The 12978-nt window shown below is 41.1% G+C and overlaps 2 protein-coding genes across 7 annotated transcripts; both read left to right on the top strand.

Annotated features, from left to right (window-relative positions):
- The first annotated feature begins 3979 nt into the window (after positions 1-3979).
- zdhhc24 (zinc finger DHHC-type containing 24) lies at positions 3980-7846 on the top strand. The gene is made up of 4 exons (XM_046407163.1): positions 3980-4139; positions 4247-4638; positions 5185-5462; positions 5999-7846. The coding sequence occupies exons 2-4, from the start codon at positions 4334-4336 to the stop codon at positions 6289-6291; spliced, it is 876 nt and encodes a 291-aa protein (XP_046263119.1). The 5' UTR covers positions 3980-4139; positions 4247-4333; the 3' UTR covers positions 6292-7846.
- Positions 7847-7912: 66 nt separating this feature from the next.
- Positions 7913-12832, top strand: LOC124068724 (centrosomal protein of 85 kDa-like). Of its 6 annotated transcripts, none has more exons than XM_046407158.1 (12): positions 7913-7963; positions 8659-8739; positions 8848-9006; positions 9700-9811; positions 10605-10655; positions 10739-10816; positions 10973-11029; positions 11181-11240; positions 11421-11485; positions 11611-11746; positions 12014-12078; positions 12242-12832. In XM_046407158.1, exons 2-12 carry the CDS (start codon positions 8717-8719, stop codon positions 12435-12437), a joined length of 1002 nt encoding a protein of 333 aa, XP_046263114.1. In that variant the 5' UTR covers positions 7913-7963; positions 8659-8716; the 3' UTR covers positions 12438-12832. The 6 variants fall into 6 exon arrangements, with proteins under 6 accessions (XP_046263114.1, XP_046263113.1, XP_046263116.1 ...); XM_046407157.1 differs by lacking the exon at positions 7913-7963 and adding an exon at positions 7970-8128; XM_046407159.1 differs by lacking the exon at positions 7913-7963 and adding an exon at positions 8387-8411.
- Positions 12833-12978: the final 146 nt, after the last annotated feature.

Genomic DNA, 12978 nt, shown 5'->3' with positions numbered 1-12978 from the left:
ACCTTCTCAGCCTTGGGTGGTCCAATAGCAAGCCCAGCACTACTTCTTCTCCTTCTCCTGCTATTGCTGGTGCTGCCTTTTTCCGATGAGACGTCACTTTCTGAGCTTTGGGCCACAGTGACTGCAGCAGTGATGGTGGCACTGGAAGTCCTAGATGACCTGAGAGAAGGATGGATCGAAATAAATGAAGAGTAAGATATACTAGTTGATTTATATGGTAGGCAGAACATTGATCAGTGGTTTCCAGTCTGTGAGTTGTCAACAAGAAAACTTCCGAAATAAATCTTTCCTCAGATTTGCATTTTTTTCCATTGTGAATTGCTAAATAGATTTACCTGTTCGGGCCTGTAGAAAGTATTCGATGTGCGTGACAAGGGATTATTTTGGAGATTATTTTAGTAATCCCATTCAAATGCTGTAATTATAGTTCAGTGCCAGCTGGTCTTTTGGTGTGTTGCAGCTTAATTTTTGGTTATTTTGTGTACACTGTGTGCAGGTGGTGCAGTGGGCAGTAGAAATGGGAAGCATACAGACTGTGACAAACGCAAAGTCACTGGTCAGAAGCACGACTTACTCCTGAGAGCAACGTCTTTCTCTGTCTGTGGAGGTACGTTGCGATCTTCCTCTCTTCTTTCTCCTCTCTCTGCTCGCCTGACTGGACTCCATGCTGCTCTCACTGCTCTCTGCAGGGCCACCGGACAGACGAACTGGGCACAGTGTGAACACGTACGCACAAACATTAAAGCCCGTACTAGTGATGAAAGAAAACATCTATCGCTTGAGGAGATAAATGCACAAGATAAATCACCCCCCACACACAGATGAGCACCGTATTTTCTTTCTCCACCTGGTCTGATGTCCAGCTCCTGGGATAAGTGACTGCTCCTGCTACCACCATCTCTCTCTCTCTTTGAGCTCGATGCTCTGCTCGCCTCAGCCTCCTCTCTCTCAGGAGAAGGCTCCTCAGTGTAAAGATGACCCCACAGAGCCTCACGACCTGAATGTATTCCAGCTGCACTAGCAGTCCAGGACCAGGGGTAGTCGGGCTGCGGGGAGGCCCTGCCTGGTGGATTGTGCATAGACCAAGAGTGCAGATGACCAGGCATGGAGGCGAGGTGGTGGGGCTGCAATGGGTGTGAGAAGATAGGCGGTGGGAGGAAAGACGGAGGGACACGGGAGGAAAACTGAGTGTGCGCTCCGATGGGAAGCCTTTCTATCTGGGACTGAGGGTGGGTCTGCCAGGAAGGCTGCATGTAGGGTAGATGAGTGAACCCGTCCTGGTTGTAATCTACGTGGCTGTTTTGGTCGTAGTGCTTTTGCGGTGCAGCATTTATTTGTGCCTTTGTGGAAGAGCCTGCAAAGACACACACTGGACTTTGATACACCTTTACAATGCAAGAATAAATACAACAATATATCAAAGTCAGCGAGAAGGGCGAAAAACCTTGTGGAAGTAAAGGTCGATCCGCTGAGCACTTTGTCACTCGATCTTCTGTGTTCTTTAGACGTGACTTCAGATACTCCTCCATTTTCTGTAAAAGATTTTTTTTGCGCAGTAATAGAGCTGCAGAGCATGCAGTAAAAGGTCAACAGAAAATGTTTTACATGTACAATCATAAGTTCTTTCTGGACATTGTTTTGACAAATGGAAACATAATTTATCTTTACTTTGGTGAGCAGAGACGGTTACGATTATTATTAATGACTACTGTACACTGGTTGTGCAGTACCTTTCTCTGAGCAGCCTGTGTTTTCTCCTTGAGTTGCTGCTGCCAGCGGGGGGAGCTCTCCTCCAGATACCTTTCATACTCCATCTGGAGGGGTCAATGATGAAGCGGAAGATTCAACACCACAGTCAGCTTCATAAAGGGCAAATAAAGAGGTGCTTTGCCAGGCTCATTTTCCTGAGCTACATCCTAAATTCTTGCAATGCATTTCCCATGTATGTGTGTGTGTGTGTGTGTGTGTTTTCTTTATGTCTGAGCACCCGAATAGTTTTCATGGCGGTAGTGAGCGTTAACATCTCTCTCACTGTGTCCTGGGCTTTCTCAAACTGCTGCAGCAACTGCCTGTTGTGTTGCTGGGCTGTGAGCTCTCTCTCCTTCAGCTCATGCCAGTGCTGCAGCAGATGCATCGCTCTGCTGCCGGTAACACACACAGATTAAAAACATTCACACCAGCAGACATAATGATGTTCACTTCATGCATCTTGTTGCATTTTGTCTGTGCACTTACAGATGTTGATGACCCTGAAGAGTTGAAACGTCAGCTTGCAACATCGTTCGCCTGCCGAACCTGTAGGAGAAAGACACTGTGTCAAAACAGCATCACAGTAACCCATGACACACACACACATTCATATACAACCCCTGAGTGGACAGTACCACTATATATACTATAGGAGGTATTTAGTATTTCAGGAATATTATATAAAAATAAATAAACTTTACCCAGCCTATTTATTACACTGTGGGCCTTTGTTATTGCCAAATTGTACAGAACTTGGTAGAAGTATAATGTTATTTTTTTTTAAGAATGATAATAATTGTAAAATAAGAAATAAGAAAAGATAGGCCTCCATTTGTCCCTAACTGAGGAAATTCATGTTGTAACAAAAGATAAGATCTACAGAATTTCACAGTTTTAAATAGTTAGCAGCAAAAAGAACTATTACTGTATTGCACTAGGCGATGGGGGATTATTGCACTGAATATATTAAAAAAGGTCCAAGTCCCTGTCCCATGGCAGTATTGAAGGATCTTACCTCTTCTTCAGACTGTGCTCTCTTTGTTTTGTGAAAGTGTTTCCATCCTTGCCGGTCAGAGACAGTAAATTCTCCTGAGATGCGGCCATGATGGCAGGCTTTCGGTAGATGCAGAGATTATCTGGGATTAAAGTCTGAACTTTGGGGGAAGGGACCTGCTGTCAATCCACACATGGGTGTGGTAACAGCAGTGAGAGCTTTTTTAATGTCACACAGGTAACCAAGTTATTGAAACATCCACTTACATGTAGGTCTCCAAGACAGTAATATGGCACTTTATTGCAACATATTATAAACTATCCATCCATTTTCTATACTGCTTATCCGTCAGGGTCGCGGGGGAGCTGGAGCCTATTCCAGCTGACTACGGGCGAGAATATTCTAAACTAAATTCTATAAAATTTTCTGATGTTTGGGAGAGTTCAGAAAACATCAGTGTCTTGTCATCTGAGGATCTTCATTTTACTTAATGCAACACAAACAGTTATGCACATCTCATGTGTACAACAGACCCCTGAATTTAGGCCATGAGGCTATTAAACTTCATGTTCAGGAGTGTGATATTCAATATTTTATTTTGATGATGTAACATAAATCCTGTTTTAATAACAAAACTGCATCCATTTTTCAGGCTACTTTTCAACAACATATATTGGCGATACACATATTAGGAATTAGATAGGTGTAGTAAAAAGGTCTTAGCAGGACTGAGGAATATGAAACATTCAGCTCCTGTGGTTTATAGAAAATTGCATTCACCTGCACGTAGGAAATGATAGTTTAAACGGACAACTCACATATTAAAAGAATAGTGCTATTTTTTATTTTTGATATGTTGAAATGCTATTATTTTTGACATCAAGGTGAAGGGGGCCTGAATGGGGGAAAAGATGTAGAAGAGGTGGAGGCTGACAGGGGTCAGGAACATGCTTAGGACACACGCACATGAGATGCTTTTAGGGAGCCCAGATTTTCTAGCATCGCTCCTGGGATCTTGGTCGCTGTAAACAGGACGTGTTTTAGCGTCAAGCTATCATAAATAAAGCAGAGAGGAAAGCAGTATATTCACAAATATGTCCATTAAATACTAACATCTAACTAATAATCCACAAGTATAACGTAAAAACCACAATAAAACTACTTTTTTGATCTGTATTTTAAAAAAGGCACACGGTTGGTCACCCATGTGATATGTTACAAGCGGAACCACAGTAGGTTGTTGCGCTGCGGATATATTTTCACGTAACACCTAAACAGCAGAAACTTGATTTAGTCCGACAGCAGAGATCGTGATTGGGGAGCGGGTTTGAGGAGACTAACAGCGTCACATTTTAATTCTTACGTTACATGAACTCGTCCATAAGATATATATCAGGTATTGAAACCTTATGGTTCATCTCAAGTCGGAGAGAAAGCTACTAACAGAGCGTGTTTTATGGCTAACTAAGCTAACCGACGTTTCTTTGCCATCGATTTCTTCAGTGCGTCTGTCAAACCAGTCCTGCCAGTGAGCTCAGCGCCCTTTGAGCTGTGATTGAAACCCCACGGAGAGGTGGGTGGGAAGGAAACATGACGAGTTTCTCCAGTAAAGTGTTCTGCAAGGTCGAGAGGCTGTGTCACCATCTCCCCGTGGTGCTCAACACCTTCCTGGTGTTCTCCATTACCGGGGAGGTGAGCTACCTGGTGCTGGTCGAGGCTCCGCTCGAGGCGGACCAGAAGAAGACGAACTGGTCCACCTGGTGGAAAGCGGTTCACCTTCTGGCCCAGTACTTCATGCTGGGGAACATATGTTGGAACGCGCTGCTCTTCATCAGAACCAACCCCAGCATCAAGGGGGTGTTCCTGGGAGGAGAGGGCATGGGTCAGGGGTGGAGGTAAGGTTGTTGATGTTTCCATATTACAGTTTCCTCCTGCGGAGAAGAAAGTTAGAGAGAATAGAGAATATAGAAAGTATGACCAAATATGATCTCAGCTGAAGCATAAGATCAGTAATTATTACAGTGATTTCTCGTCCATGTAACTGACTCTAAGCCTGAAATTAAGGTATTTAGTATTTCAGGAATATTGCATATATACAGAGAAGTTATACACAATGGGCCTTTTTTTTAGTATCACATTGTACAAATCCTTGTAGAAGTCCATGAGTGAGTTGTTTGTTTTTATTCCGAGAATAGACTGTAGGTGGACTATGTTGTATGCCCCACCTGAAGGTAAAAAGGCATCACAGTGGGATTAATGAAACTGACTCTATACCAGCCAATATTTTTCTGTGACATGTTGTTTATTAGCATCCCTAAGCTTCTCTCTCTCTCTCTCTCTCTCTCTCTCTCTCTCTCTCTCTCTCTCTCCCTCTCTTCCTCTCTCCCTCTCTCCCTCTCTCTCTCCCCCCCCCCCCCCCCCCCCCCCACACACACACACAGATACTGCTATACATGTGAGACACACACTCCTCCTCGCTGCTCCCACTGCTACGACTGCAATGTGTGTGTCCTGCGGCGGGATCACCACTGTGTCTTTTTTGGCCAGTGTGTGGGCTTCCGCAACTACCGCTACTTCCTGAGCTGCTTGTTGTTTATGTGGTGTGGGCTCCTGTACGCCACTCTCATGAATGCGGAGGTCTTCATCGTCATATTGAAGGAGGGTGTGACGTTACACAGCATCTTGCTGCTGCTCATACCCTGGATCATGCTCATTTCGGGTAGGATCTGGTTTGTCTAATGGTGGTTGTCTCATCTCTTGTAGTTCTGGTACTTATTTTCTACTAGTGTTCCTCACCCTGTATACACTGAGCGGTAGAATGTAATCTTTTGTATTTTTTGCATTAGTTGTGCTTTTCAAGTTTTCAAGTCTGTTTCTGAGAGATGACCAGCTAGTTTTTCAGGTCAACTTCAACTTTTTTAAGGTCAAAGTCAACTTTTGCTATGAAAACAATTTCCCTACTTTTGTTTATTGTTCTTGCACTTTTGAATGACTTCAAGTTATACACAAATATATAGCGGAAAATATGTTCTTAGTAATTCTGTTTTATTTATATAAACCAATCTTCTCTTTAATGCAGCAGGATGATAGATATAAATATATCATAATACATCAGCTCTTGAGCACATTAGGTCAGCTGTTTGTCATGGGTTGAATCCCAGAAATGTAAGCAAATCTGTTTCATGTACAAATTTAAACGTGCATGTTTGTAATTCGCTGTGATTTAATTCTTTCTTGTCTTCTTTCTCTCTCAAGGTCAGGTCTCAGCACGTGCCTTTGCCTTCGCCTTCATCGCGGACACATGCGTTGTGGGCTTTCTGCTGGTGTCCGCCTTCTTCTTTTTCCATCTCTTCCTGATGTGTCGGGGACAGACCACCAGGGAGTGGTACTCGACCCGCCGGCCCTACAGCCTCGGACTCCTGGGCAACCTGCGTCACGCTCTGGGCCTTCGCTGGTACCTCTGCTGGCTTTGCCCTCTCCTCCCATCACCTCTACCTGGAGATGGGATAAACTTCCAGATCACAGGATCACTGGAACCCACACGATAACAGCCGGAAGTGTGAATGTTAACAGGCTGCGCGTCTTCTCTTTCATGGTGATGGGTGATGTTATCGGGAGCAGCAGCAGAGAAAATCACCTCGGTTCAAGACGAGGTATCTTGGGATGGGAAGAAGGAAGAATAGTATATGCTTGTTAAAGATGTCACTGGTTATAACTGTCCATGGATGTATTCTTCAGTAAAAGCTGTTATTTTCTGTGCTGAGATAAAGAAATTGTGGCTTTACTTTCGATGGTATACTGATGTTGACCTACAAGTAATCTGTACACTCATTGAGGCAGGCCTCAGAATATTCACACGGAGAATTTCAGTGTTCCTTTGGAATACTGAGCACTGAAAATGTATGTAAAAAGCACTGAAATGAGAATGTATTTTATTGATCACACAAATTTTACGATTTTAAATCTTGGTAACAAGCGCTTGGAATTACAGACTATGACTCCCAGGTAGTCATGCACTTGAGATTGACCGCTTACAGTAAATGGGCCTTTCTCATACTGCTTATTTTGAAGAAATAAGTCATCATTAGCCTCCAGCTGTTATGTGTTAGCTGCTATTATCACAAAGTGCTTGCGCTTTCCACTCGTCCATGTCTGCTCCGGAGCTCCAGCTGAGTTTATTACACCAAGCTGTTTTTGTGGGACAATGAGAGCTCCCAGAGGGGAATCATAATGATGTTGTGGGACAACATGTGAAAAAAGAAAAAAAAACAAAAAAAAAAACAAGCCATGGTGTGAAATACAGTGCTGCAGTTTACAGAGTTAATAGCCTTACTTGCGGATGTCAAAAGTGAACACTCTTTCCCCGTGTTTTAACATGACGTTGTCTGTGTTTCAGCCACTAAGAGACTCAAACTGCGAACCCAGCGAACGTGCAGTCAGTGCAACAACATGTCGTGTAGTGACTCAAGCAGCTGCTGTTATTCTAACTGTACACACTATACACTGTTTACTAATGTTGCCATCTGTGTTTGCAGTTCGTAATCAACATACTTTGCCGTTTTTTTTTTCCACAATACTTACAGTGTCAGAGACATCAATCCAACTAACTTTACATTGTCATCAATTAAACTTAACAAAGAGAAGAAAATCTCTCTCTATATATACAGTTCTTCTGTGTTTTCTGAGATGTTCCTGAAGCCGTTTCATCTCACTGTTTTGAGTATATTTTATATTGTCACTTTTCTGATGTGAACATACTGCTGCATACTCAAAACCTACTTTGATTGAATATGTAGTAGGGATTTGGATCACATCTAATACATCTTACAGGACTTGATTATTCCAAACAGACATCAGTCCCTGTCTCCCTGCACTAATACTTTTGTAAAATTACAACATTTTTTGCTTATTCTGGCCTTAAAAAAAAGACAAGTCTTTGTTTTGACAGGTGCTCATACTTGTAAATAAAACCAAAACAAACAAAAAAAAAGTATTGTAAGTATTGTTAACCGTTTGATATTTCATATGGGTCGCACCATTTGATGTTTGGTTTTGCCATTTGAAAGTGCTTCAATAAACTGTATCAAGGGGAAATCTGAAAAATGTTTTATGATTTTGTTTTTGGTACTTTTTACGGCAGTAAAAGTTCTGCTGTAACTTTAAAAGTGTTTTATCCGTGGCTGTTGGTGCCAGGTGTAAGCTAGTTTGACTTCCTCTCCGGTAAGGCATGTTTGTTGTTGCGGATACGGGTGTGAAAGAGCAGCTCTGGCCGTTTGAGAACTTTTGGTCAACTTGGAGCTTATTAGCTAGCTAACTGAGACGCGTTAGCTAATAGTAGACTTTAGCAAAGGCAGTGAAAACGTGAACGGAGGAAAAACACTCAGTGTATGTGTCTAACACTTATCTGAAAATTTGTTTTGTTAGCTAATGTCGAGCTTGCCGCAGTTTTTATTTGCCTGAGTTCGATGACATTAGCTATATGTAAAGAATGACAAAAGTGATGCTAGCTAAGCTACATTTGAAATAGCCGTTTGTTTCGTTTTTGTTTTTGTTTTTGTTTTTTTTTTTTATAATGAATTTAATTGTGCTTAGAAGAGGTAACTGAACTATATGTTGGTGGTAAAGTCGCCTTGCAGGATTTCTTCTTATCTCTTATTTTAATTGTCAGGTGGGCTAAGTCATTGTTAAAACATCTCATTTATGCAGACAAATTTGAGGAATTAAATGTATCTTATACCAGCTAGATAAGTTAACTGCCTGAGTAAGTCTAGTCTAACCTTTAAGTTAATATACATGTTAAGAGATTCGCACCGTCGACACATTTGAGTGGGCCCCAGTCCTATTGTGTCATTTTTTTTTGGAATAAATTAAGATCAGATGAAAAATGGAAAACATATCTGTGTGTTACACCTTAGTGAAAGTTTGGTGGATTATTTGTTGATCGTAAGCACCAGGGAAGATTAAGCAAGCAGGATGGATGCCACGGAGAAAAATATGTGAGTGATGTCCACTGAACGAACCACATAAAAATTATTTGTTTGAGTTGCATAGCAGAATTCCATAAATCTTTTTCTCTGGTTTGTATGTTCTGTGTGTGAATGTAGGACCCTGAAAGAGCTGCTTGAGAGAATAGCTGAGCTGGATTACAGTAAAAGCCAGCTGAGGGACCTAAATGCTGAGATGAGACACTGGCTGGATCTTGCAGATGATGAGGTGACAACGTTGCGCTCAGAGAACGACCGCCTCAGACAACAAGTGAAAAGGTAACTGGGCACACAGTTGTCTCTGTCAAGCAGCCAGTTTCCTTTTTTCTCAAGCATGTTGTTGGCATAGCTCAAACACAGAGTATATCTCTGTACTCACTTGTGGGGTCCCTCAAGGTTCAGTGTTAGGTCCTGATTTATTCTCAGGGATCCTAATATATACGCTCCCTCTGGCCTCTGTGATGATACATACCTGTTACTTCCAACCTGGTAATCTATGCTAGTTCCATGTTATGTTGAACTGATTTTAGAAAGTCAAATTCTTTTTTGATTATGGCTCGGAATCTGATGAACCCATCCATTATATAAAGTGTCCTCGACAATTTTGTAACTTCTGTAGTCCTACTTCTGATTGTTAAAAAAAAAACTGAAGTACCACTTTCCCAGTTAAATGAGAAAAAACCTAACATGCACAATAAAACAAGGAGCATAAATGAATAAACTGGACAAAGTAAAAACATGTTTGTCTCTACCATGCATTGTAATTTGATGATTTTTATTGATGTGATTTCTTGAGCACATTTAGGCATAAGAGTGACTAGCTTTGTAAGCTAACCAAAAACGTTCATTTCAGTCTAACCATTTGGCAATCCCGCTGGATGGTGTTCTGAGGTCCAGCAGTGGGCCACGTCCCACTGGTTGCACTACATCATGAATGTTTGAGGTCTTGTAGCTGTGTTTGTATGTCTGCAGCCTGGAAAAGATCATCAGTGAAGCTCAGCAGGTTGAAGCAGAGCCTTGCAGGTCTGCCCTGTCTGATAACCTTGATGTAAAGAGATTCAATGAAAAGGAGATTCAAGAATTGGTAGGTGACCTGAGACTGTTGATTATTGATTGATTGTTGTATTACAATGTATTACTGGCTCTTTTTCAAGATATTTAGACTTAATAGAAACACATCCATGTAATATTGTGAATATGATGTGATATTCATTGCTGATTTTACCCAGCTATAACAGTGAACTAAGTTCACAAAACTGTACTGTAAGCTTATTAATTCCTCCTTTAATACCAAGCAGTGCAGCAATCATGACATCAAAATCTATGATCATGTGTAGTCTTACTAATTACCCAAATCTATTCCTTTGGTTAATTGTCAAATGGTAAATTGTTGCTTCATAGACAGAGCTTAGAGGTCTTCACTTTCAGTTTGCACTCAGAGCTGCTACTCGAGCTAACATTTAAATATTTTTAGAAACTACCATATTTGCATCCTTTATAGTTTTTAGTGTAAATTGAGTAATAAGAAATACTGTAATCTAATCCACGTTGTAAGTGGATGAATGCAGACCCCGTCACTGTGGTGGCATCTCATTTCTAGATCCATGTAGTAACACTGTAGTGTATGTCAGGGATTTAACTCTTTTGACTCCTTTGTTCAACTTCTACAAAGAAATAAGAGAATTCCCCTTCAAAATTGCATGTTTAAATTGTTGTTGAATTAAGTTCACCTAAACCATCTCTGCCAGAACAATAATTTCACGACATGTAAATCAGATGTCACATTAGTGTGGAGATGTAGCAGACAAACTTCACTCGGTCGGTTAGCCAGGTGGTTGTATTCAGGTGACTCTTTGTGCTGTTGTGTTTTTGTGCAGGAGAGAGAATCTACCAAGATGAAGGAACAAAATAAGAAGCTAACCGCAGAGGTATGATGTTTGTTTCTTTAATGCTACACTTAAAAGTGATTGAGGATGGTTTGCACTTTTAACTGTCATTCTGACTCGTTCAGCTCAAGAGCCTCCAGCAAGAAAGAGACCAGGATAAGAGCAGCTTGAGCAAGTTCAGGGTTGCACTTCAAACCACTGAGGTAACACTGTGGATTCAATTTTTCCATTTAAGATAAGATAATCCTTTATTGGTCCCACAATGGAGAAATCCACTTTATCTTATCTTGGCAATGTTTACATGAGCCGTTTGATGCCATCAAACATCTCTTGATTTGTTATGTCATGTTTTCCATCAGTGGGGACTGGAAGAGGCTCAGTTAGAGCTGCAGCGTAGGGATGAGGTTATTCATCAGGTAGGAACGGAAGCATCAGCGCACGATAGTGACTGACTGACAAGTCGGTATTTTCTGATAAATAATATTTTTTCTCTTTGGAGAGCAACATGAATATGTTTGTCTTTCCATTATCTGAACATCACAGTTTTCCCTGTGTGTTTTGTAATAGACAAACTTACAGTTAAAGCACTCAGAGGAAACATTTGAAGAGTTTTCCAACATCATAAAGGTAAAGATCATCCATTGCTATTCAGTTAAGAAAGATAAATCCAAAACATTTACGCACAAATGAGTCAGCTCCTCATTGCATCCATTATACACATTACTACTAAGTTAAGAGGTTAAATTGGCACACTGTTATGAGTTGCTGAAGCTTGTTTTGTTGTCTGCTTATGTTTCTCTGCTCCAGGATCTCAGGCTGACGAACCAGGAGCTGAGAAAGCAGTTGGAAGACAGACAGGCCGAAGCCTCATTGTAACCCTGACACACAAAATCATATTGCTTTGAAGGGACTATCATGACATACACCGAATCATCTGTTTCACTGTATGTCACAGTATCATCTGATGCTGTAAAGTGTGTCTGTTGTTGTTTTCCAGCGCTATTCTGAATGATGTGATGGTAGAAAAGGAAGGATCTCTCAGTGCCCCTCTGTCCTTCGCAGAGGAAATTAAGCTGCTGACCTCCTCAGCAGAAGTGACAGCCAGCATGTCAGACTTCACAGATCTTAGACATGTAGGACCTTCTTTGGAACATGATATGCATTTCTATTACTCTGTCCATCCAACTTATATGAGCGATTGCAGGCTTAATAATAAATGCCTCCTTGTACAATGCGACCCAGTTTAACAGCACCACAACCCACATTATCAAAGATGATTGTGCGTCTGTACTTCTACAAGTGACCACTAGTGGGTGCTAATACAAACTTTCAAACTGCCAGACAGCAGCTGCATGATGTAGGAATTAGGAGATGAGTGCTCTGTTTTACGGTTTCTGCAGGAGGAAACTGAGACTGAAGAGCAGCTGGAATCTCATAGTCTCACTATGGACCTTCGGACTCAAAGGTATTTCACTTTAACTTCATAAAACAGCTCTGATAGACTTGTGATAAGGTATGTGTGAATAGTCAGAATCTCACAAGACAGTTTTATCTTGCAGTACTTCCGTTTTGCATTATCTTACGTTGTGTCAGTCATTATCGACCCTCTGGTTTCTGTGTTATCGAAGGCGCGCTGGTATCTTGGAGTCAGTCGGCCGGAGAGCGGGACTTTTTATGCTGTTCATCTTCATTATAATTTTGGCCTTTGGGGCTTTGGGAAGCAGTACAGGAAACTTTTTTTCCATCAACACCTTGTGGAGCAGCGCAGGGCTGATGTTACAACCCTACTGCAGTGTGCATTACGACGCTTTACCTCCTATTTGATCTGCTCAGTCTAAACCTCTTTTAAACATGTTAATTCCATTTATCTGGATGACTGTGAAGTAGTGGGTTGTAGCTGGGTGTTTTCTACTCAGCAGACTATAAGACCAAAAGATTTATATTAAATATTTATATTTATTAGTTTCAGAAGAAAACTGAAAAATGTCCCTTTTCACTGAAGATATTTCATAGTAACATTAGTGAAAGGACAGGTGTAAATAACAAATTTCCTCACACCTCATTTAGTTGAACTTTTTTCATTTTGTCCCTAATTGCTAGATAAAAACTTTCAGGGAGCAGTTAAACCAACCAGTAACTCTTAACTTCTGTGTACATATGGTCGTCCAGTTATTGTTTAAGATACACTTAAATAAAGTGAGCTTAAAAAAAAAAAAAAAGACATGACTTCTTAGTTATTTTAAACAAATGTGGTATTTATTGACTGTTCCTGCTTGTACTAAGGGTAAACCTCATTAGGTCCTAATGTAGAAATCTGTCCAATTACACTAAATTTGTGGTGATCACAAAATCAAGCTCTAATTTT

Source organism: Scatophagus argus, chromosome 12 (assembly GCF_020382885.2).
Source record: "Scatophagus argus isolate fScaArg1 chromosome 12, fScaArg1.pri, whole genome shotgun sequence".
Taxonomy (NCBI): domain Eukaryota; kingdom Metazoa; phylum Chordata; class Actinopteri; family Scatophagidae; genus Scatophagus; species Scatophagus argus.
The sequence above is the reverse complement of the archived record's forward strand: the minus strand, read 5'-3'. Positions and strand labels throughout refer to the sequence as shown.